Source organism: Myxine glutinosa, chromosome 2 (genome assembly GCF_964187855.1).
Source record: "Myxine glutinosa chromosome 2, kmMyxGlut1.1, whole genome shotgun sequence".
In the NCBI taxonomy this organism is placed as follows: domain Eukaryota; kingdom Metazoa; phylum Chordata; class Myxini; order Myxiniformes; family Myxinidae; genus Myxine; species Myxine glutinosa.
In genome coordinates, this window is record NC_136262.1 from 102787672 (window position 1) to 102810891 (window position 23220).

At 43.5% G+C, this 23220-nt stretch overlaps 1 protein-coding gene across 1 annotated transcript in view; it reads left to right on the forward strand.

Annotated features, from left to right (window-relative positions):
• Positions 1-15393, forward strand: part of TUBGCP4 (tubulin gamma complex component 4) — a gene marked incomplete in the record, with an annotated part of 41160 nt that extends 25767 nt beyond the window's left edge. The window contains 11 exon segments of the mRNA XM_078772734.1: positions 3331-3553; positions 3726-3850; positions 5178-5228; positions 6009-6114; positions 8697-8804; positions 11607-11703; positions 13197-13374; positions 14444-14578; positions 14661-14786; positions 15003-15142; positions 15224-15393. Coding sequence (XP_078628860.1) covers positions 3331-3553; positions 3726-3850; positions 5178-5228; positions 6009-6114; positions 8697-8804; positions 11607-11703; positions 13197-13374; positions 14444-14578; positions 14661-14786; positions 15003-15142; positions 15224-15236 — 1302 coding nt within the window.
• Between the last annotated feature and the right edge of the window lie 7827 nt (positions 15394-23220).

Here is a 23220-nt window from a genome sequence, read left to right on the forward strand (position 1 = left end):
AAGAGGCTTTGAACTCTGCTGTAGATACAAACTTGAACCTGCATGGTCACAGCTTTGATAACAATTAAGTGGTCAACTTAGATAGAGAAAAAAGTGGTTTGCTCGTGGTGTGAAGGAATCCATTTGGGAAAGTTTTCAATCGCCATCTCTCAACAAAAGGGTTGTTTGCCATTTAATCTGTCACGCACGTGTGACGAGGCGATTACATCTCTCCCACGTTGTATGCAATTTTCATGGGACGCACAAATCGGTCAACAGACCAATTCACCCTACCAACGGTTGATGTGACGTGACGATTTTCAAGCTTCCTCTTCGTTGGTTAAACTTATGGTTAAACTGCCAAAATCTAGGCTCTCTGCTCACCTTCTCTCTTTCATTCCCCTTTTCTCCCGCCTCTGGAACAAACTCCCTCACTCTCTTTAATCCCACTCCTCCCTCCAGGTCTTTAAAACAGCTGTTCACCACCATCTCTTATCTTCCCCATCCAAAACCTTGATCTTTTCTACCCCCGCTAATTTCACCCCAGATCCACTTTTTGGAAATTCCAACTTCTTTCCTGGAAGTCCTTGCAGTGTTCATATGTTTTATACCTCTCCCACCTCCCCAAAGCCCTCGCCCTCCCACATTTCTCCCGTTGTCCCTGCTCTCACATGTTGTGTTTGTGTCCTTCCCCCCTCTCTCCCCATCTTGTCTGCCGCTCCCCATGTTTTATGTGTCGGTTTGACTTTTTGTGTGATTAATGTCAGCTCTTTCACGAGCCTCGATCTTGTATACAAAAAAAAAAAAAAAATTCAACATCTTCCGTTAACAAGGCGAGTGGATTCTCGCCGAAGCATCGACTCTCCCGACTTGCAAGTCCAGCTTTTCCAATAATAAACCTTCACTGAAATAATAACAATAATGTTATTAAAAACATCAATTTTGCATTCATTTTTACTACTACCTTATTCATTTAAATAGCTTGTTTTTTTTCATCCACATCCATAATCGCAAACACACACACACACACACACACACACACACGGCAAGTATCGTGTTGGTTAAGTAAACAGGGGCAATACCCCTGGTGCTCACCTGGAAGAATAAACAGTATACTCCACTGACTAAAGGTATTTAAATCAATTTCAATGGTTGCTAGAAGACAGGGCAGCATGTAGAATCATACTAACATAATAATAAGACTTCAAACAAACAAACAAACAAAATACCTATTTTGGGGGGCAACTCCCCCCCCCCTCCCACCCCGTGTACCTCCTCAGACCGCAATTTTTCCAATGCCTTGAACAACCATTGATACAACACGGGTGATTAAGGTTGTGGTGAAGTTTCATCAAAATAGTGTGTGTAGTTTCAGAAGAAATAGCCAATTCCTATTTGAGCAGGGTCATAGTTGTGAAAGCCTGGACCCACTGGGTCAAGCCTGGACCCACTTTGACCCCCGGTAGACACCCTTAGATCCCGATTATTTTAATGTCGTGAACAAACTTTAGTCACAACACAACAAATATAATTTGTACCAAATTTGGTCGCAATACCATCAGCGGTTTTGGAGAAGAAGTTTCAAGTGTTTATGGACGGACGGACGGACGGACGACGTGCCATCACATAAGCTCCCCTGAACTTCGTTCCAGGTGAGCTAAAAATCAAAAACACATGCACAAACAGAGGTGGATACTTTGAGACCTGATAGGTCCACATTCCACCTTCTGAAACCTGCCTATGTGTGGAGATAACAGCAACTTACACACACACACACACACACACACACACACACACACACACACACACACACACACACACACACACACGAGCGGCTCTGATGGAGGAAACGCGGTTGGTCAAGGGGGTTGTTACGCAGACCGTGAGTTCTCTGCTCATTGGAGGATGAGTCTGCACCTGATGAAGATTGACTTTTAACTATTGGCCTCTGCACTGGCACACTATGGCCTATTCTTGAGGACTGCAGTGGGATATTTAACCTCCTTGAGCAAATACTGGATGAGGAGACAGGCAATTTATGTTTGCCTTCAGAGGAAGATCCTCTTGTGAAAGTGAAGGTCCAGTCTGAGGATTTGGATGGGTCATCATTTCAAGACAAATATTTTCATGGGAATCTGAAAGATGATCCTGAAACTGATCCTGATTTCCTGAGGGAGAAGCATTTGGAAAGGTTTTCTTGTTCCAACTGTTCCTCATTGGTCGACACAGATGTTTCTTTCGATCTTCAATTATCACGTGACTAACTTTTTCTCAAGATGTTGACATTTAGGGGCGTGTCTAAAAGCAACAACTACTGCTACAGGTGTACAAAGATCCTGCAACAGGAGATCCAAAGAAGTGAGAAGACACAAGTTTTCTATTTCCAACAAAGTTTTCTGTTTCTCTCCTCATAGCGTTTGAAGGAATGTTTAAAAATACACACCGGTGAGATGCCACACAGGTGCACTGTGTGTAATAACTAATAAGGGATTTGCGTCTTCTTCATGTCTATCTAAACATCAAAGAATGTGTTAGATGTCTTTTCAAATATTTATTTATATATATATATACGTATATACAGTCACGTGAAAAAGTAAGTACACCCCATGTAAAGTTTTGACTTTTTCAACATATTTCAACATACAGCTATTTGATCTTCATTTCAACAATATTGATAGATAAAGGTGATATAATATAACAAATATCATGAAACATTTACATTGTGTAGTCCATTGTATAATTTAAATAAACATAAATGCAAATTTCGTATGTGGAAAAGTAAGTACACCCCATGAAATGTTTTTTAATCTTTCTAACATATGTGGACATATCAATATTTATTTAAATAAGACAGGTTCCACCAAGATCCTCTCTAACGATGTTCTAATCATTTGCACCTGAGCTGGTGCACCTGATTCTAATTTTAGGTATTTGAAGTAGTGATAAATGTAGGGGTGTACTTACTTTTTCCACATGCGAAATTTGCATTTATGTTTATTTAAATTATACAATGGACTACAAAATGTAAATGTTTCATGATATTTGTTATATTATATCACCTTTATCTATCAATATTGTTGAAATGAAGATTAAATAGCTGTATGTTGAAATATGTTGAAAAAGTCAAAACTTTACATGGGGTGTACTTACTTTTTCACTTGACTATATATATATATATATATATATATATATATATATATATATATATATATATATATATATATATATATAATTCAAGGTTATTTCAATATCCAAATGCACTAGCTGGTAATACTTTAGCATTCTGTTCAAATTTGCTGCAGTCAATCAAGCCTTTCTGAATTATTGTGTTCATGTATATTCTCATGTCAGGATGTAGCTAAGTGTGAAGGATCGAGTCCATCGGCAACAGCTCTTTTTACCATCTGCCCTCTGATGCTGCCTTCTTACATCCCTATGCACCTCGCTGAAAACATCCTGTTTATTGGGCATTCTATCCAAGTGTTTGATGGTGATGCTGGTGCATGCTCCACTCCAGACTTAGGAGAATCCATGCAGAAGTTCAATAACAAGATGGGACCTTGCTGTAGATCAGGTACTGTGTTAAAAATAAAAAAAGAAACATTAAAATAAAACAAGATACGTTTGGTGCTTATCTTGGGGAACCCAGAACTTCAGGATAAAGATGGAATTTGATACTCGCTTGTTATTGGAGTGTCAAACAGTACCGGTAATGATTGGTTTATTTGATTTGTGGATGGGTGCAGGATGGGTCCAGCGTACACATGAGGATTCATTTGCTCTCCAACTGCAGCAGCTGAAGGAAAGTCAAGAGTTCATCTTGGCAGATCTTGAGAATGTGGTGGACAAAATCCGGAATGCTGTTGCTGAGGTATGAGTGCCTGATATTGTAGGTTCACTATTGTACTTGATTGTCCACAAACTGCCATTTGGTCACTCTGCTTGGTTTGTAATGCCTTGGGAAGAGAAAGTGTGTCGTTATGCAAAACGACATTAAGCAAACATGATATTCCCATGGACGTAATGTTATAATGGGGAATGCGTTCCTAGGGCCCACTTGTGGTCACCCTAACATAACTTTAAACTCACTTAGCTGCATATTAGAGACAAATATTAAACAAATCAATAAATAACACAAATTAAATAGACAAATGGACAATTAAATGAATAATTGCAGGGGTACTTGTCAAAATGAAGGGCCGAGATTGTTTGTTGGGACGGGAGAGGCGTGGGTGTTGAGTGGAGGGGTTATAGGGAGGGAAAGACAGGCCTTCGTGTCTTGGACGGACTGCTCAAATAATTTGTGGGCTGTAAAGGCAAAGGGGAGGTAATTCTGGAGCGATGCGGTGCTCCCCTCTCCCTGATCGGGCTTTTGTGTGAGTCGCGTGGCGAAGCTCAATGAGAGATTTCTCAATTCCAGGTATTGAACGTGGAGGTAAAGCTGGATCAGAGAAGTTGTCGCCGAGGTGCTGCGTGTTGATGCGATCGGAGCGCCGGGGAAATATGAATATTTTACGAAGACGAATCTTGTGTTGAGAAGAAGAGAGTACTTAAAAACTTAAAATTTTCATTTAAAATGTATACACTGCATTGTACAGAAATAATTGTCATAATAATCAGACCAGTGATGAGGGAGAGTGGAATAAGTTATCGTGCAATTTGGGTAATTGTGAAGAGAGACTTAGGATGGAAACTATACAAACCTCATTACAATAGGCAGTCATAACCAGGTGATTGTGACAAGAGAATGGAGTTTTTTTGAACACCACCTTATTTACCATGTTACATTAGTTCTTCGTGTCTGTTGTTTTCTGCGTCCTTTATAATGTCCTTAAGAACAGTAAGTTGCCTATTTGGAATGATTTTCAATGGTGTTTGACTGCCAGGCAGCAGACAGACTAATAAAGTTATGTCACTTCCGCACATGCGCGATTGGGACAAATTCAGAGCCAAAGTTGTGTTAAAATCCAGGTTTATTTTCTGATTCATGTTCTGATTCGTGTTCCAAATATAACATTCAATTTAAATCAGGTGGTTCCTCGATCATAAACTGACGTTTGTGGATAAACAGACAGACAGAAGGGAACCAATTGATTCCCATGCACTTGGTAAAAACCACAGTTTTCAATTTTTGTATCATTAATTTTTATGATGTGACTTCCTGACCATTTTGTCATGTTTCATCTCTCGATGTATAGCACCTGTGGAGGCTTGTCGTGGAAGATGCAGATCTCCTTGGACAGCTCAAGGTGAGCTCTCACAATGTACTCTTACCTTTACTTCGAGAAATGATACATTTATGTTGGCATTTTTTTGCGTGAAAAAATATCACTCAATGGTGAATCAACACGCAAAAAAAAAACCAAGAAAAAAAACCCAAGCACCCTCTCGAGCCCTAATAAATGGCCCTAGAGCCCTCTAGAGCCATAATAAACGGCCCTAGTGGCCCCTAGAGCCCTAATAAACGGCCCTAGAGCCCCCAAGAGGTCTAGGCCCTAGAGGTATACACATTCACCTCAAAGCTGTCTCGTCTGGGTTTGAATCTTGTCCCAGCTAAAAACTGTCATCCCGGTCATCACAAGCAGTGTAATTCATCAATATATGTGCCGCCCCTCAGATGGACGTTAAACTGGGTGTTCCGTCTAACGACATTAGTTTGTGAAAATTAGGCAAGCTATCATCGGCACCATGGCCAAATTCCAAATTCCTGCCCTGACTACTCCCTGGGAGAGGGACCCAAACCGCCCAGCATGACCCTTGCCATGAAACTGCTTCGGCGGAACCAATACTCTGTCACAGAGTACGGTACTTCAGTCAGTCAATTGCTTTTGGAATACTTGGGTGAGACATATAAAGTGAGATGCCATTATTCTGCTGGAATTTTAAGTCAAAACCTTTTTGTTTTTGACTCCAAGCTGTAAAAGAAAATTAAAGGTGTTTGGAAAGTTTAATTGAGACAATGAAAAAGTTAATAGGCAAGAAATTGATTGTTGATGTGCAAGTGTTTTATTTTATTTTATATGTTATAGCTTATGAAGGACTTTTTTCTGCTGGGACGGGGAGAGCTCTTCCAGGCTTTCATTGACACCACCCAACAATTGCTGAAACACCAACCCACTGCAGTCACTGCCCACGGTCAGAACGTAGAACCTCACGCAGAACAAAATGCACGGTGCTTAACAGCTCATCATAATCAAACCATTATGTCATAAGCCACACACAATTAATTCCAATATGGTGTTGCCGGTTCTCAAAGTACCTTGAGAAGTTGTGTAATTTACCCCAAGGTCACTGGCTGTGTCTGTCTGGTGAAGTCCTGTGTTGTCTGGTGTCTTTGTCTGCATGTGTGTGAGTTGTGTGTGACACCTCTTCCATGAGCCCTAAACCATGTTTAAAAACAAAATAGCTTTGCATTTTCTATGAGATAAATACTTGGGATAAGGGGCTGAAGCAATTCCATGTTCTAAATCACAACTGCGTTTTTGGGCTGGCAGGATGGCCTAGTCTCTGGACTCTAGAGGTACGCACACTCGCATATAAGCTGTCTAGCCTGGGTTTGAATCTCGACCCAGCTATAAACTGTCATCTCGGTGTTTCACAGACATATTACTCAATGGTGAAGAATCACTTAAAAAATTATACGAGCTGGATCCGGATCTGGATCTTCACCAAAATTGAACCGATTCTTCCTTGTCACACACACAACCTGTCCAACAATTTTCATCCAAATTCATCCATAAATTTTTGAGTTTGAGATATCCTGCTGTGTATGGTTATTCGCCCTATCTCCCAATGGTCAAGAATCACTTAAATTAAATAATTCTCATGTCCGAATCCATATTCATATCTTCACCAAAATCTAATCAAATCGTCCTTGACAGACACCCAACCGGTCCACCAAGTTTCGTCCGTATCCATTCACATCTTTTTGAGATATCCTGCTATGTATCGTTTTTGGCCCCATCTCCCAATGGTGAAGAATCACTTTTAAAAATTGTAGTATCCGAATCTGGATCTTCACCAAAATCTAATAACCTCGTCCTTGTCACATACGCTGCCATATTTCGTCTGAATCCCTCCACAACTTTTTGAAATATTTTGTTCACATACGGACAAACAAACAGACAGACAGGGGTGAAAACATAACCTCCATCCACCTTAGGTGGCGGAGGTAATAAAACGTGACACTAAACAGTTTTTTTGTTCAATCTGTGATTCTGTCCAAATAGAGAAGAAATGCTCTTTAAGATGCTAAGATGGTCAATGGTCTGTTTACACCTTACGTTGTACCGGTGGCCCATTTGTCACTGACAGTTTTAAAATCTCTATAACTTTGTTGTTTCTTAACCAAATCAGATAAAAGATTTACACAACGTAGGTACATATTTCAAGTTTTTTTTGACATTAGATTCACTACTTTATTCTTTCTCATTTTTCAGAATTAAAATGGAGTATCCTGTAAATGAGAGAGCCAAATGTGCAGCGTGGTTTGAGTGGACAAGCAGCGTCGTAACAGTTCAGCTCAAATTCCGTACAGAATTCAACAAAGAACCTCCTGCAAGAAACAACATTATTAGTTGGCGCAGAGCGTTGATGGAAGTTGGTAGTGTGCAAAATGTGCAAAAAAAAAGAGAAAAAGAACCAGACAAACAGAAGAAAACGTGGCACTTGTTGTGAACCATTTTGATAACGATGCTCAAACTTCGACAAGACGTGCCTCTTTGGCAATGGCAATGAGTCGCACAACAATGCAACGCATTTTGAAAGAATTAAAATGACATCGCTACAAAGTTCATATTGTCCAGAAACTTTATGAAGAAGACAAAGCCAATCGTATGCAATTTGCTACTGATGAACTTGCGAGAATTGAGGCAAATCCTATGCATTTGGCATTGCTGTTGTGGTCTGATGAGGCCCATTTTCACTTGGACGTGGGTGTTAATCGCCATAATCATCGACACTGGTCTTGAGAGAATCCAAACTGGGTAAAGGAGCAAGCTCTTCATTCGCCAAGAACTACGGTCTGGGCTGCCATTTGGCAGGGTGGTGTTTTCGGCCCATTTTTTTCGATGAAAATGTCACAAGTAACAGCTACCTGATGATGTTACGTGATCAGTTCTGGCCAGACGTGGAAGCTAGTGGCATGGCCGATGAACTGATATTTATGCAAGATGGAGCTCCTCCCCATTGGGGTATCCAGGTCTGGAATTGGCTCAATGAGACACTGCCCAAACGCTGGATGGGTCGCGGATCCCCCAATATGACCTGCCCCCCACACTCTCCCGACCTCACACCATGTGAATTTTTTCTCTGGGGTTTTATCAAGTCGAAAGTCTACACGAAAAAGCCAACCAACATTCAGGAACTGAAACAGAGAATTCAAGCAGCTTTTGGTGAAATTACGGTCGAAATGCGACAAAAGGTGGTGTTGGAATACAGAGAAAGACTGAATAGATTGATTGAAAATGGTGGAAATCACATTGAAGTTCATAACTAAATTTGTAAGTTCTCAATGTTGATTAAACATATGTAAAAACAACTTGAAATATGTACCTATGTTGTGTAAAAATTTTTTATCTGACTTGGTTAAGAAACAAAAAAGTTATAGAGATTTTAAAACTGTCAGTGATAAATGGGCCACCCTGTACTTCTTTCATTTTATTTTATTTTGTATTCAAATTTTGTAGCCATTCCGGGGTGCTGCTTACCTCTTGCAGATGTGAACATCGCATTTCAGAAATCTGCCCAGAAGGTTCTGCTGGATGATGAGCCTTCTCTGCTGCTCTTCCGCCTGACGATAAGCTCGCCCAACAGCCAGTCTCCAGGTATGCAAAGAAATACAAAGAATTTCAATAAAAGAGGAGGCCATCTGGCCAATCATGCCTATTTTTTTTGGTCTATACCCCATCAATTCAATGTATCAATCTAGTTATTGTCTATGATACAAACACTGTTTGAGTACCAGTTCACTGGTAATTCCCTGCTTGTCGTTAAAGGCGGCAAAAAGGGTTGGCGTCAGGAAGGGCATCCGGCCGTAAAACATTGCTTCAAAAAGGGGACCGAAAAACAACAACAACCACAGTTCCCGAAAAAGGCCAACCCCCGCTTCCCAGACCAAATAAATAATTCTGGTTCTGGCTCTGCAATTTTCAGGTTTATTACTCCCGCCAGGGAGTAATGCATTCGATCGTGTCCGTCCGTGTGTGTGTCTGTGTTCGTATGTTTGTGTGTTTGTGAACAAGATATCTGGAAAAGTTCTGAACGGATTTGGATGAAAGTTGGTGGGATGATTGCCCTTGGGATAAGGAAGAATTGATTAGTTTTTGGTGAAGCTCAGGATATTATTCCGGATCCAGGAATTTTTTGAAGGATTTTTTTACCATTGGAAGATAGATTCCAACTTGACCCACGGCGGGCGTATGCGCTCTACTGAGTGGCGTTCTAGTTACTCCCACCAGGGAGTAATGCATTCGATCGTGTCTGTCCGTGTGTGTGTGTGTTCGTATGTTCACGTGTTTGTGAACAAGATATCTGGAAAAGTTCTGAACGGATTTGGATGAAAGTTGATGGGATGATTGCCCTTGGGATAAGGAAGAAAAATTAGTTTTTGGTGAAGCTGAGGATATTATTCTGGATCCAGAAATTTTTTTGGGAATTTTTTTTTTGTGTTTTACTGCATTAAAGCTTTTATTTTTATTCTTCAATGATGTTTTTTCTCCTCTAATTCCGAGATATATCAAGATAAATTCATTCGCCCGCGATTATTAGCGCGGGCGTCGAACCAGCTCGTTTCCGGCGCGGCCAGGCCTTGCGGCCCGGTCGTGACCAAAGCCGTTGATTCTGCCGCAGCACGCTGACACGTAGGCTCGCGCGTCCCCGGTCCGCCGGGGCTCCGCGGGTGTCCTACCGTGCCCACGTCGCCGATGTCTCTTGGTGAAATGAGAGCAAGACGCTGGTGCCCGGGGAATGGCGGTAGCTGGTCTAAAATGGTAGCGCTAGGACTGGGGGATCGTCGTGCGCATGCAATCACAGAGGTATCTGCCGCGCATGCGGCGGTTTCAGACCGGGGCGCCGAACACACCCCGGCTAAAGTTTATCCTGGCTTGGTGAATGTGTTGGTTTGGTGAATGTGTTGGTTTGGCACATGTGTTAGTTTGGTGAATGTGTGGGTTTGGCGCTTGTGTTAGTTTGGCGAATGTGTTGGCTTGGCACATGTGTTGTTTTGGCACTTGTGTTAGTCTGGCGCATGGTGGAAGAAGAAATGCGGGCAAGGGGGTTAACAAGGAGAGATGTAGAAAATAGGGCAAGATGGAGAAGATTGTTATGGGGACCGCAAGGCTAACCCCTGCTCTAGCAGGGAAAATGGCCTTAAAATGCATGTTGTTGTTGTTGTTGTTGTTGTTGTTAGTTTGGCGCATGTGTTGGTTTGGCAAATGTGTTGGTTTGGCGAATGTGTTGGTTTGGTGAATGTGTTGGTATGGCGCATGTGTTGGTTTGGCGAATGTGTTGGTTTGGCACATGTGTTAGTTTGGCGAATGTGTTGGTTTGGCGCATGTGTTCGTTTGGCGAATGTGTTCGTTTGGCCAATGTGTTGGTTTGGCGAATGTGTTGGTTTGGCGAATGTGTTGGTTTGGCGAATGTGTTGGTTTGGCGAATGTGTTGGTATGGCGCATGTGTTGGTTTGGTGAATGTGTTGGTTTGGCGAATGTGTTGGTTTGGCACATGTCTTGGTTTGGCGAATGTGTTGGTTTGGCGGATGTGTTGGTTTGGCGGAAATGTTGGTTTGGCGCTTGTTTCACTATGCTATATATCGCTATTCGCCAGATCCCTCAATGCTGAAGAATCACTTGAATTAACTAATTCTCATGTCCAAATCCATATTCAGATCTTCACCAAAATCGAATCGATTAGTCCTTGTGGCACACACACAACCTCTGCACCAAGTTTCGTCCGAATCCGTCCACAACTTTTTCAGCTATCCCCCTAGATATCGGTGTGGGCTCTATCTCCCAATGGTGAAGAATCGCTTAAAAAATTCTACTAGCCGGATCCGAATCCAGATCTCCACCAAAATTTAATCATTTCGTGCTTGTCACATACCCAACCTCTCCTCAAAATTTCATCCAAATCCGTCCACAACTTTTTGAGATATCTTGTTCACAAACAGACAGGGGTGAAAACATATCCTCCGTTGTTGGAGGTAACGATATAAATTATATTTTGAAGCAAGGTAAATGACGATTGTTTTATCAGTGACTTTTATTTTTTTTCTTTGGTGACATGAAAATTTTGCTGCAAGTTCCTCAAGATATCTGTGTACGTTTGGCGTGTACGCTCACGGTCCGTACTGCCGTCTACATATTATGTATGCAAATTGAACGCCTGTCCCTCGTAACACTAGCTCGTTTTTAAATGTCTTAATCGTGTCTTCATGCTGCACTTATTCCTGCATCGCATTGTACACTTGTCTCTTGACTTGCTTTTTGTAGAATAGTTGTCTTTTCATAAAATGTGTAAAAGAAGGGATGTTGACGAAAGTCAAGGCCTTCATCAAGTACCGTGCATATGATCACAAGGGTGTTTCACCATGGATGGAGGTTTAGTGCATTTTGTTGGCTTTTTTGCAGAGCTGCAACAATCTGCGACTGGCTGGTCCCTGCTGGGCCTTACATATGAGGTTCGCTGGCCACTGCACATCTTGCTTACACCAAGCATCTTGGAGAGGTGAGTGCACTTTCCATTCAGCATTAATTACAACCCACAATCTTTCCTTGGTAGATTTGTCTCCATATCCATTGTCTTGTTTTCACTTCAGTCTATCAAATGCACTGCCCACCACAACCACATGCACTCACCCATCCACATCAATGATCTCTCCTACACGCTGATTCTTTCTCATTCTGTTCCTCCCCGGACCAATGTTACTCTGATTTGTGTTATTCCTCCTTATATATGTGGATCCTCTTCCCTCCCCCCCAATGCTACTCTGATTTGTGTTATTCCTCCTGTGGACCCCTCCCCCCTCCCAATACCCTTTGGTAGTTTTGTGTGTCCCTTGTCATTTAGCTCTCACATGAGCCTAGACTAGTGGTTCCCAAACTTTTTGGCATGAGGCTCCCCTTTTGGTTTTCACCAAACCCTCATGCCCCACCCAATTTTTTTAAATTTCAATTTATTTTATTTCGGACGCAATAATGCGCAGTCGGAAACTACGCTGCCAGGGCCACTGCCTGGTGTTGATACTACACTAATATAGATATGATAGAATATGAGCGCACAGCTCCTTCTGGCTTTACGTCCAGACGGGAAGTTCTGTAAGTAGGACCCACTGGATTTACGTCGTGAAAAATCGAGCAAAGCGAATTGCACAGGAGATGCTGACACCGCGATCGCTATGCCAACAATGATTCCAACATATTCGCACCACCAAAGCAAGGGAAAACCAAGCTTCTACTGTTTAGTTATTTTTCGTTTACAAATACATTAGTTGCGGGTTTATTCACAGGCGACAGCACGTACGGAGCTGGCACGATGTTTGAAGGTAGTGAGGATATTGCAAGGTGGAGAACGTTGGTGTTCGTAGAAATATCTAGCTTAGTTTATCAATCATTTCAAATAATATTATTAATCGATTAATTAATAATTAATCAATTTTTGAATATTTAAACTGAATTCGACATTCACAATGACTTTTTTTTTTTTTTTACATGCCATCATGCCCTCCCCCCTGTACCCACCTCGTGCCCCACAAGGGAGATGCTCTCTCCCCCCCCCCCCCCCCCCCCTCCCACCTCCCTCTCTTCTAGTATGGGAACCACTGGCCAAGATACTTGTATAAAAACATAACTAGAAAACCTCTCAAAATGCAAAGCCCATCCGTGTCTGGTTTATACTCAAACAAAACTTGCCGAAAGCAACAGTTTAAAACAAAATTTTACGTTTTATTAATTTTTGTTCATCATTTTCTCAAAGTTTTGTTGAAGATTTCATGACAAAAGTAAAAATAGTAAAAATGCTATGAACTGTACAGACAAATATTATCATTATGTACCACCATCATTTTCATTATTATCACTATCATTATGTACCATCAGGGGCGTCGAGAGGGAAGGGGACGGTCGCTGCCTCAGGGCCCGGGGTCCTTTGAGGGGCCCGAGCTTCTCCTGTAATTTTCCCTTTCTTTGTAGCTCCAAATATCTCACTCGATACCACCACAGGTACAACACGATCTTCCACCACCTGCTTGAAGTACGGCGAGTGCAAACCGAACTCCAGCAATGCTGGGCCACCCAGATGCAGCGAAAGCGGGTGCTGCCCGACAAGGTTGATGCCGAAAAGTGGAGACTTAGGAACCACATGGCCTTTCTTGTGGACAATCTTCAGTATTACTTGCAGGTGAGAAAATTGTAGTTTACCATCGGGCAGTTGTCCAGGTCATACGTCTATGAGCAATCCCTTATCTTCTAAATGTAGTCATTCCAGCAGGTTTTAGAAAAGTGAATAAAGCCACCCAAGTTCTTTCTTGTCGACTTTCTCATTGAGTACAGTGCAAGTGGTCTCGTGTAAAACAAGAGCGTGTTATTGCTTTCATATCAGAATGCTACTCGTACACCCAAAACTATGAAAAATGTATTATGGGTAATAGCGGTTTTGAGTGCCGGCTTGGAATCCTAGGATCCTGGGTTCGAATCCCGGTCGATCGCTGAATTAACGCCAGGAGGGATGACTCAGCCTGTCATCCTTCCGAGGTCGGCAAATTGAGTACCAGCTTGCTGGGATGAATGATCACGGTGTGTACCGCGATTTAGAATAGGTACACCGTATCCCTGCGCATCATAAGAGCGTGACCAAGGGTTGGCGTCAGGAAGGGCATCCGGCCATAAAAACATTGCCTCAAACAGGGAACCATGATTGTCATGGGGCCCACAAGGCTAACCCCCGCTCGAGCGGGGAAAATGGCCTTCAAACGATCATTCATTCATTCATTCATATATAGGAAGAGGCAGACAGTTTCTGTCTAGTTTGGGTTCAAATCCTAATCCAATTATAGATGTCATCCCAGTGTTTCTCATGCAGGATGAGGCATCAGTGTTAAAGACTGCACGGTCTGCTTCACAAATCTTTAACGTCCAGTTCGTTAAACTTCACTCAGTTTAACGTACGTCCAAAGGAAGACACACACACTGATGAATCACCTTCCCTGTGAAACACCGGGATGACAGTTTTTGCTGGGTTGGGATTGAAACGCAGAGGCGAGTGCACGTACCAGTAGGTCTCGGCCATCCTGTCAACCCTGATTAACTATTCCCCCAATGTACTTGTGTAGATATGTAAATAATCTTTCGTTAATGGAAGTATGTGGAAAACAAGAGAGAAAAACGAGTTTGTTAAAAAGTTTGAGGGTTGTAGTGTTTTTGAAAAATGTGCACAGAAACTATTTTGATGCATCGCCATCATTCTCCAGGTGGACGTTTTGGAGGTCCAGTTTTCTCGCCTCCTGCAGAAGATTGGCAACGAGCAGGATTTCGAGAGCGCTCGACTCACCCATGACGCCTTCCTTGCCAACCTGCTCGCCCAATCATTCATCCTGCTGAAACCTGTAAACCTCTTGCACGTTGTCTGCCGTTACTCTTCTTCATAGTGTGGCCATGCATAACTCACACGACTGTTTTGATGTGCAGGTTTTCCGATGCCTCCATGAAATCCTGATCCTTTGCCATGCCTTCTGTGTGGTGGCGACTTCACCTGTGGCACCGTCTCAACCATCCCAGGCTCGAACCACGACCAAGCTCAGCAACCTTATAATAGTAATTATTGTGACTCAGGACGGACTACTTTATAACACTAATCAATAAACCAAATGCAAGAAAACTCAGATATTGCACATAAATGCTAACCTGATTGATCATACTAAAAACCTATTTATAACCCAATCGGTGTGCTAGCCGCAAGCTCTAATGGAAGGAGAAATTGAGTCGAGACACTTGTTCACATCACATGGTTGTGGTTGTGGTTGTTTGCAGGGTTTCAGCAAGCAGTCCTCTTTTCTGTTCAAAATCATTTCGAGCGTGAGAAGCCACCAATCAAACCCTCACCTCTCACAGTTGCTGCTCCGCCTTGATTACAACAGGTTTTACACACAGGCCGGAGGGACACTGGGCAGGTAAACTGCACACCGGTCAGTATCGCAAAGCATTATCCACACCTCATTGCAATGTTGTAACCAATCACTCTTGTTTTTCAGCTTTGCTTTGTGAAGAATATCATCGACATTATTCATTTCATTCAGACCTGCAGCATCCACTTCCAAAACGTCGCAGCTTCTTACAATTGGTCGACACCGCCTACAAACGTCAATTTGTCCTGTGAATAGGGCTTTATGTGCAATCCCCACAAATAAATGTTTTATGGTAATCATGAGCATCTTTTCTTGGATGAGGCTCAAAACTACAACACCTGCAATTCCAGCTCCCCTGTTCAAAGAGACAAAGCGATCCATCCATGTGATGGTCGAAGTCGGATTGTCGCTTTGGCGGCTTTACGGCAGGACAGGTTTCAACTACGCTCGGGCAAAATGTTCTACAATTAAATTCACTTGTGCAGATCGTGTGCTGATGGCCGAAACTCAGATAATGCACAAACTTAAAAGTGCACTGGAAAATGTACCTGCTACTCATAGTAGTGTGCACACACTCTCCTCGAAGCTGTCTAGACTGGGTCTAAATCTCAGCCCAGCTGTGAACTGTCATCGTGGTGTTTCACAGGTATTAATCTGGGCGTCCTGTCTGCCGTCATTAGTTGGTGGATGTTAAAGATCCCAAGGTATCCTTGGTGAAGAGTAGGCGAGCTATCGCCAGCATCCATTAACTGGTGTCGGCCAGGGAAAGGTGAGGCCCAAGTTATTCAGGAATCTGCTGGCCATACCTGACATACAATTGAAGGCACATTGGGCAGAAATTTGCAATTTGTTCAGGGTACCATTGACAACTCACCTACTCTTCACCCAAGACACCATGTGATCTTTAATATTCAACAACCTATGCTGGCAGATGACACCTAGCTTAACCTACACCCAAGGAATGATGCACTGTGATGCTCCACAACAACCCCTAAATCCTGTTAAATAAAAAAAGAAAAACTCCTTGCCAGCAAAGTGCCATTATAGTAGGGTCAATATACGAAACAAAACTGACCTAACCCCAAAAAAATTGATACAAAAGGTTTTGCAATGGATTCTGGTACCATTGGGTATGCTAAATAACATACTAAAAATCTAGTAACATCTGACTTCCGGAAAGGGGTCACTTTCAAGATGGCGTCCAAGATGGCCGCCGGGAGCTTAAAATGGCCATATCTCAATTATTATTCCACCTAGAAAGGTGGTTTTGGTGTCTAACCCTAGGTTTTAGGGCCCAATGAATCCAATTGAATCAATAAAATTACCATCAGTTAATTATTTATTGACAAGTCCAAGATGGCATCCCAAGGTGACATCCTGATCCACTAAAATGGCTCTGTCGAATAGTAGTCAACCTAGAGAGATTTTTTCAGTGTGTATACCTAGGTTTAAGGCACCCAGGAAATCATCAAAATTACTTAAATAAGCACAAAGTAATCAGGTAATCCAGTAAGCCAGGTTTACCAGCCCATTAGGCATTTGTTGTCTTATACAGTTAGTCGCTATTCATCGTCATCCTCCGACTCCTCTGGAAGAAACTTGTTATGTGGATTGTCACATTCTTCAAGTTGGCACGGTCCACAGGCAGAAGTACATGGTAGTCCATATCGTCTACAAGAGCAGCGGAGTGTCTTGCAGGCAGTGGAGCAGTTACAATGAATGACCTTCAAGAGACTGTCTGGAGTAGCGTTCATTCTTGACATAAGTGGGACAAACTGATTATCCTGCAGGCTCCACCCCCATTTCATGGCATCCATACCCTCTTCTTTTCCCATCCACACCATGATCTGGTAGTACGCTCTACGACAGTGAAGTTTGGTAGCAGATTCATTTGGGGGCAGACGTTCAGGTGTTACAAAAGACGAAGCAGAGACAACCTTCTTGCTGAAGGTGTTATATCGCATTGTTGCAAGGGAATCTTTGCACTTGCCACCAAAGAGGATAGCCATTACTCGGCATCCAAGGTCATCGATCACCTCTGTGGTCTGGTTTGGGATGGTGAATGTGTCGGCACAAGACCGAAGGATGACGATGAATAGCGACTAACTGTATAAGACAACAAATGCCTAATGGGCTGGTAAACCTGGCTTACTGGATTACCTGATTACTTTGTGCCTATTTAAGTAATTTTGATGATTTCCTGGTTGCCTTACACCTAGGTAGACACACTGAAAATATCTCTCTAGGTTGACTACTATTCGACAGAGCCATTTTAGTGGATCAGGATGTCACCTTGGGATGCCATCTTGGACTTGTCAATAAATAATTAACTGATGGTAATTTTATTGATTCAATTGGATACCTTGGGCCCTAAAACCCAGGGTTAGACACCAAAACCACCTTTCTAGGTTGAATAATAATTGAGATATGGCCATTTTAAGCTCCTGGCGGCCATCTTGGACGCCATCTTGAAAATTACCCCTTTCCGGAAGTCAGATGTTACTAAATTTTTAGTATGTTATTTAGCATGCCCAATGGTACCAGAATCCATTGAAAAACCTTTTGTATCAATTTTTTGGGGGTTCAACCATATATTGACCCTGGTGTTGGGCTAGCGGCTAGGGTGCCGGCTTAGGATCCTAGGATCCTGGGTTCGAATCCCGGTCGATCGCTGAATTAACGCCAGGGGGGTTGACTCAGCCTGTCATCCTTCCGAGGTCGGCTAATTGAGTACCAGTTCACTGGTAATTCCCTGTTTGTCGTTAAAGGCGGTAAAAAGGGTTGGCGTCAGGAAGGGCATCCGGCCGTAAAACATTGCTTCAAAAAGGGGACCAAAAAAAACAACAACAACCACGGTTCCCGAAAAAGGCCAACCCCCGCTTTGCGGGGAAAAAATGGCCTCTAAAGGTGTTTTTTTTATTTTTTTTTTATAGCAGTTGATGGTCTGCTCGATAAATTAATCAGATGCAGGCTAAAAAGTTGAAAAGTGCAGTAGACCAGGTGATGGTGACTGCCATTGATGCATTTATACGTGTACTAACTAGTCTCCAGAATTTGCAGTGTAATTTTTTTGTATGCAGTCTAGGCTCATGGAAGAGCGAAAACAGACCAGAACACAGCTGGGTAGAGGGACACAACAGAGGGACACTTGGAGGCAGAATGGGCATGGGGAAGAATGAGATCCAATGGTGAGGGAGGAGGACACTTGGGGGTGAACAGAGGTGCCAGCCCAGAAGGGAAATAAGTACTCCATCAAGCTGTCGATAAGAGTTCAGGTGTGCCAACGAAGGACTGCACGACTGAGAATGCCTGGTATGAATAACTTTAATTTTTCATTCATCCATAGGTTGTCGACAGAATTCCAAGCCGTTACTGCAGGTGTTCCCAGTTTAAATCTGAATTCCACCTGCCAATCCCCATCTTCCACCACACCCCCTTTGACTTCCCCTTTCTAAAGTGGCATCGCAACTATTAAACAGAACTTAATAATACAGTGCATTCAGAAAGTATTCAGACCCCTTCACTTTTTTAACATTTTGTTATGTTGCAGCCTTATGCTGAAATCGTTTAAATTCAATTTTTCCCTCATCAATCTACACTCAATACCCCATAATGACAAAGAGAAAACAGGATTTTAGAAAGTTTTGCAAATTTATGAAAAAGAAAAAACTGAAATATCACATTGATATAAGTATTCATACCCTTTGCTATGACACTTGAAATTTAGCTCAGCTGCCTCCCATTTCTCTTGATCATCTTTGAGATGTTTCTACACCTTGATTGGAGTCCACCTGTGGTAAATTCAATTGATTGGACATGATTTGGAAAGGCACACACCTGTCTATATAAGGTCTCACAGCTGACGATGCATATCAGAGCAAAAACCAAGCCATGAGGTCGAAGGAACTGCGTGCAGAGCTCAGAGACAGGATTTTGTCGAGGCACACATCTGGGGAACCCTACAAAAAAAAATTCTGCAGCATTGAAGGTTCCCAAGAGCACAGTGGCCTCCATAATTCTTAAATGGAAGAAGTTTGGAACAACCAGGACTCTTCCTAGAGCTGGCCGCCCAGCCAAACTGAGCAATGGGGGGAGAAGGGCCTTGGTAAGAGAGGTGACCAAGAACCCGATGGTCACTCTGGCTGAGCTCCAGAGAACCTGTGCGGAGATGGGAGAAACTTTCAGAAGGACAACCATCACTGCAACACTCCACCGATCTGGGCTTTATGGCAGAGTGGCCACAGGGAAGCCTCTCCTCAGTGAAAGACACATGAAAGCCTGCTTGGTGTTTGCAAAAAACCACAAAAGGACTCTCAGACTGTGAGAAACAAGATTCTGTGGTCTGATGAAACCAAGATTGAACTGTTTGGCTTCCGTCTTTGGTTTGACGGATGTGTTGGTTTGGCGGATGTGTTGGTTTGGCGGATGTGATGGTTTGGCGCATGTGTTTGTTTGGCGCATGTGTAAGTTTGGCGGATGTGTTTGTTTGGCGGATGTGTTTGTTTTGCGGATGTGTTTTTTTGGCGGATGAGTTAGTTTGGCGGATGTCTATGTTTGGCGGATGTGTTAGTTTGGCGGATGTGTTAGTTTGGCGGATGTGTTAGTTTGGCGGATGTGTTAGTTTGGCAGAAGTGTTAGTTTGGCGGGTGTGTTAGTTTGGCGGGTGTGTTAGTTTGGCGTATGTGTTTGTTTGGCGGATGTGTTAGTTTGGCAGAAGTGTTTGTTTGGCGGATGTATTAGTTAGGCGCATGTTTTTGTTTGGCGCATGTGTTTGTTTGGTGCATGTGTTTGTTTGGCGGATGTTTTAGTTTGGCGGATGTCTTTGTTTGGCGGATGTCTTTGTTTTGCGGATGTGTTTGTTTGGCGGATGTGTTAGTTTGGCGGATGTCTTTGTTTGGCGGATGTCTTTGTTTTGCGGATGTGTTTGTTTGGCGGATGAGTTAGTTTTGCGGATGTGTTCGTTTGGCGGATGGGTTTGTTTGGTGGATGTGTTTATTTTGCGGATGTGTTAGTTTGGCGGATGAGTTAGTTTGGCAGATGTGTTAGTTTGGCAGATGTGTTAGTTTGGCAGATTTGTTTGTTTGGCGGGTGTGTTTGTTTGACGGATGTGTTTGTTTGGCGGATGTGTTAGTTTCGCGGATGTGTTAGTTTGGCGGATGTGTTAGTTTGGCGGATGTGTTAGTTTGGCGGATGTGTTAGTTTGGCGGATGTGTTAGTTTGGCGGATGTGTTAGTTTGGCGGATGTGTTTGTTTGGCGGATGTGTTTGTTTGGCGGATGTGTTAGTTTGGCGGATGTGTTACTTTGGCGGATGTGTTTGTTTGGCGGATGTGTTTGTTTGGCGGATGTGTTTGTTTGGCGGATGTGTTTGTTTGGCGGATGTGTTTGTTTGGCGGATGTGCTTGTTTTGCGCATATGTTTGTTCGGCAGATGTGTTAGTTTGGCGGATGTGTTAGTTTGGCCAATGTGTTAGTTTGGCGGATGTGTTTGTTTGGCGTATGTGTTTGTTTGTCGGATGTGTTAGTTTGGCGGAAGTGTTTGTTTAGTGGATGTGTTAGTTCGGTGCATGTTTTTGTTTGGCGCATGTGTTTGGCGCATGTGTTTGTTTGGCGGATGTGTTAGTTTAGCGGACGTGTGAGTTTGGCGCATGTGTTTGTTTGGCGGATGTGTTTGTTTTGCGGATGTGTTTGTTTGGCGGATGTGTTAGTTTGGCGGATGAGTTAGTTTGGCGGATGAGTTAGTTTGGTGGATGTGTTAGTTTGGCGGATGTGTTTTTTTTTTTTTTTTTTTTTTTTTTTTTTTTGTATACAATATCGAGGCTCGTGAAAGAGCGAACATTAATCACACAGAAAGACAAACCGACGCATAAAACATATAACATAGGGAGCGGTAGACAAGATGGGGAGAGAGGGGGAAGGACACAAACACAACATTTGAGAGCAGGGACCGAGAGACATGGAGACATCGAGAGATCTGAGAGAGGGCGAGGGCTTTGGGGGGGGGGGGGGCGTGGGAAGGGGGCAGTGGGAGAGGTATAAAACATATGGACACTGCCAGGACTTCCAGGAAAGAAGTTGGAATTTCAAACAAGGTGGATCTGGGGTGAATTAGCGGGGGTAGAAAAGATCAAGGTTTTGGATGGGGGAAGATAAGAGATGGTGGTGAACAGCTGTTTTAAAGACCTGGAGGGAGGAGTGGGATTGAAGGGAGTGAGGGAGTTTGTTCCAGAGGCGGGAGAAAAGAGGAATGAAAGAGTGAAGGTGAGCGGAGAGCCGAGATTTCGGCAGTTTAACCATCAGAGGGTTGCTGGCAGATCTTGTGCGACCTGTAGGAATATTTGGGGGACAGAGCACAGAGAGAGCTGGGGGTGCAAGGCCGGAGAGGAGTCGGTAGAAGACAGAAAGACCACCTACCTGCCTGCGGTGAGTGAGTGAAAGGCCCTCAGAGATAGCTTCATCGCGGGAGATTCCAATAATTCTGAAAGCTTTGGTTTCAACAGCGTGAAGCCGAGCTAGGTGTGAGGCAGGAGCACCGGCCCATAGGGGAGAACAGTATTCCATTGAGCTGCGGATGAAAGCCTTGTATGTGGTGAGGAGCTCAGGTGTGCCGAGGAAGGACTTCGCACGACGGAGGATGCCCAGTCGGCGACTGGCTTTGGAGGCCAGCTTGGAAATGTGGTTTTCCCAAGAAAGATCATGGCAGATAGTGAGACCCAAAATCTTGAGCGACAGAACTTCTTGGAGAGGATTGTTGAGAAAGTAGATGGGAGGGTTGTCCAGTCGATCTTTTCGGAGAGACATAGTAAGAGTGTGAGATTTGTCAGGATTGAAAGACATGTTCCACTTGTTTGACCAGTCTGTGATTTTGTCCAGGTCTTCAGAGAGTGAGGAGGCAGCAGACTGCCGATCTGAGGGAAGAGGAATGGAGCGGCAGAGAGTGGAGTCATCAGCAAAGAGATAGAGAGGATTTTCGAGAGAGTCAGAGAGATCATTGATGAAGACCAGAAAAAGCACGGGGCCCAGAACACTGCCTTGGGGAACTCCAGCCTGAACAGGAAGAGGAGATGAGAGAAACCCATTCAGGGCCACACGTTGACGACGACTAGAGAGGAAGTCCGCCAGCCATGCGTGGAGATTTCCATGGATACCAAAGGAGGAGAGTTTGGTGAGCAGAGCGGGGTGCCAGACCGTGTCGAAGGCACGTGATATGTCGAGGGAGACAGCTCTAATTTCCTGTTTGGCATTGAGGACCTCCATCCATTGTTGAGACAGCAGAAGCAGCATGTCCAGAGTAGAGTGACCTGGTCTGAAACCAAATTGATGATCAGAGATCAAGCCATTGGAGAAGAGGAAATATTTCATATCAGAAGCAATGATGGATTCCATGACTTTGCTGATAATTGGGAGAAGGCTGATTGGTCTGTAGTTGCTAGGATCTGTTTTTGCACCTTTTTTGTGCAAAGCGGTGATGTTGGCTGATTTCCAAGCAGATGGCAGTTGACCTTGAGCAAAAGAGAGGGTGAAGAGAACAGAGAGAGGGTGAGATAGAGCAGCAGAGCAGGATTTTAGGACCCGTGGGCTGATGCCGTCGGGTCCAGTTGCAGAATCAGAGTCGAGGGTTGACAGAAACTTTTCCACCTTGTCAGGAGGAAAGGACACGGAGTCCAGGAGCAGCAGGGTACGACTGGGTATGGTGGGTACAGAGAGGGATGGGTTTGGGACACAAGATTTAGAGGCAAACACAGAGTTGAGGCATTCAGCTTTTTCACGTGCGGAGTCAGCTGCGTAGCCGTTTGAGGTAAGGGAGGGGATGGAGGGGGAACAAACACCAGAAACGGATTTGACCAGACGCCACCAGGATTTGGAAGAGGGAGACAGATAAGAGAGTTCGGTCTTGAGAACGGAGAGATATTGTTTCCTGGCTCTCCTGAGGGTGGACACACACTTGTTTCGGGCTTTGTGAAAGGAAATGAGATTTCCTTCCGTTGGATTTGCTTTCCAGGAGACGAAGGCAAGTTGTTTCTGGGCAACAGCCTCACCACAAGATTCCGTGTACCATGGACGGGAGGAAGGGTATGACAACTGAAGACGAGATGGGATAAATCTGTGCATGAGAGAGAGCAATT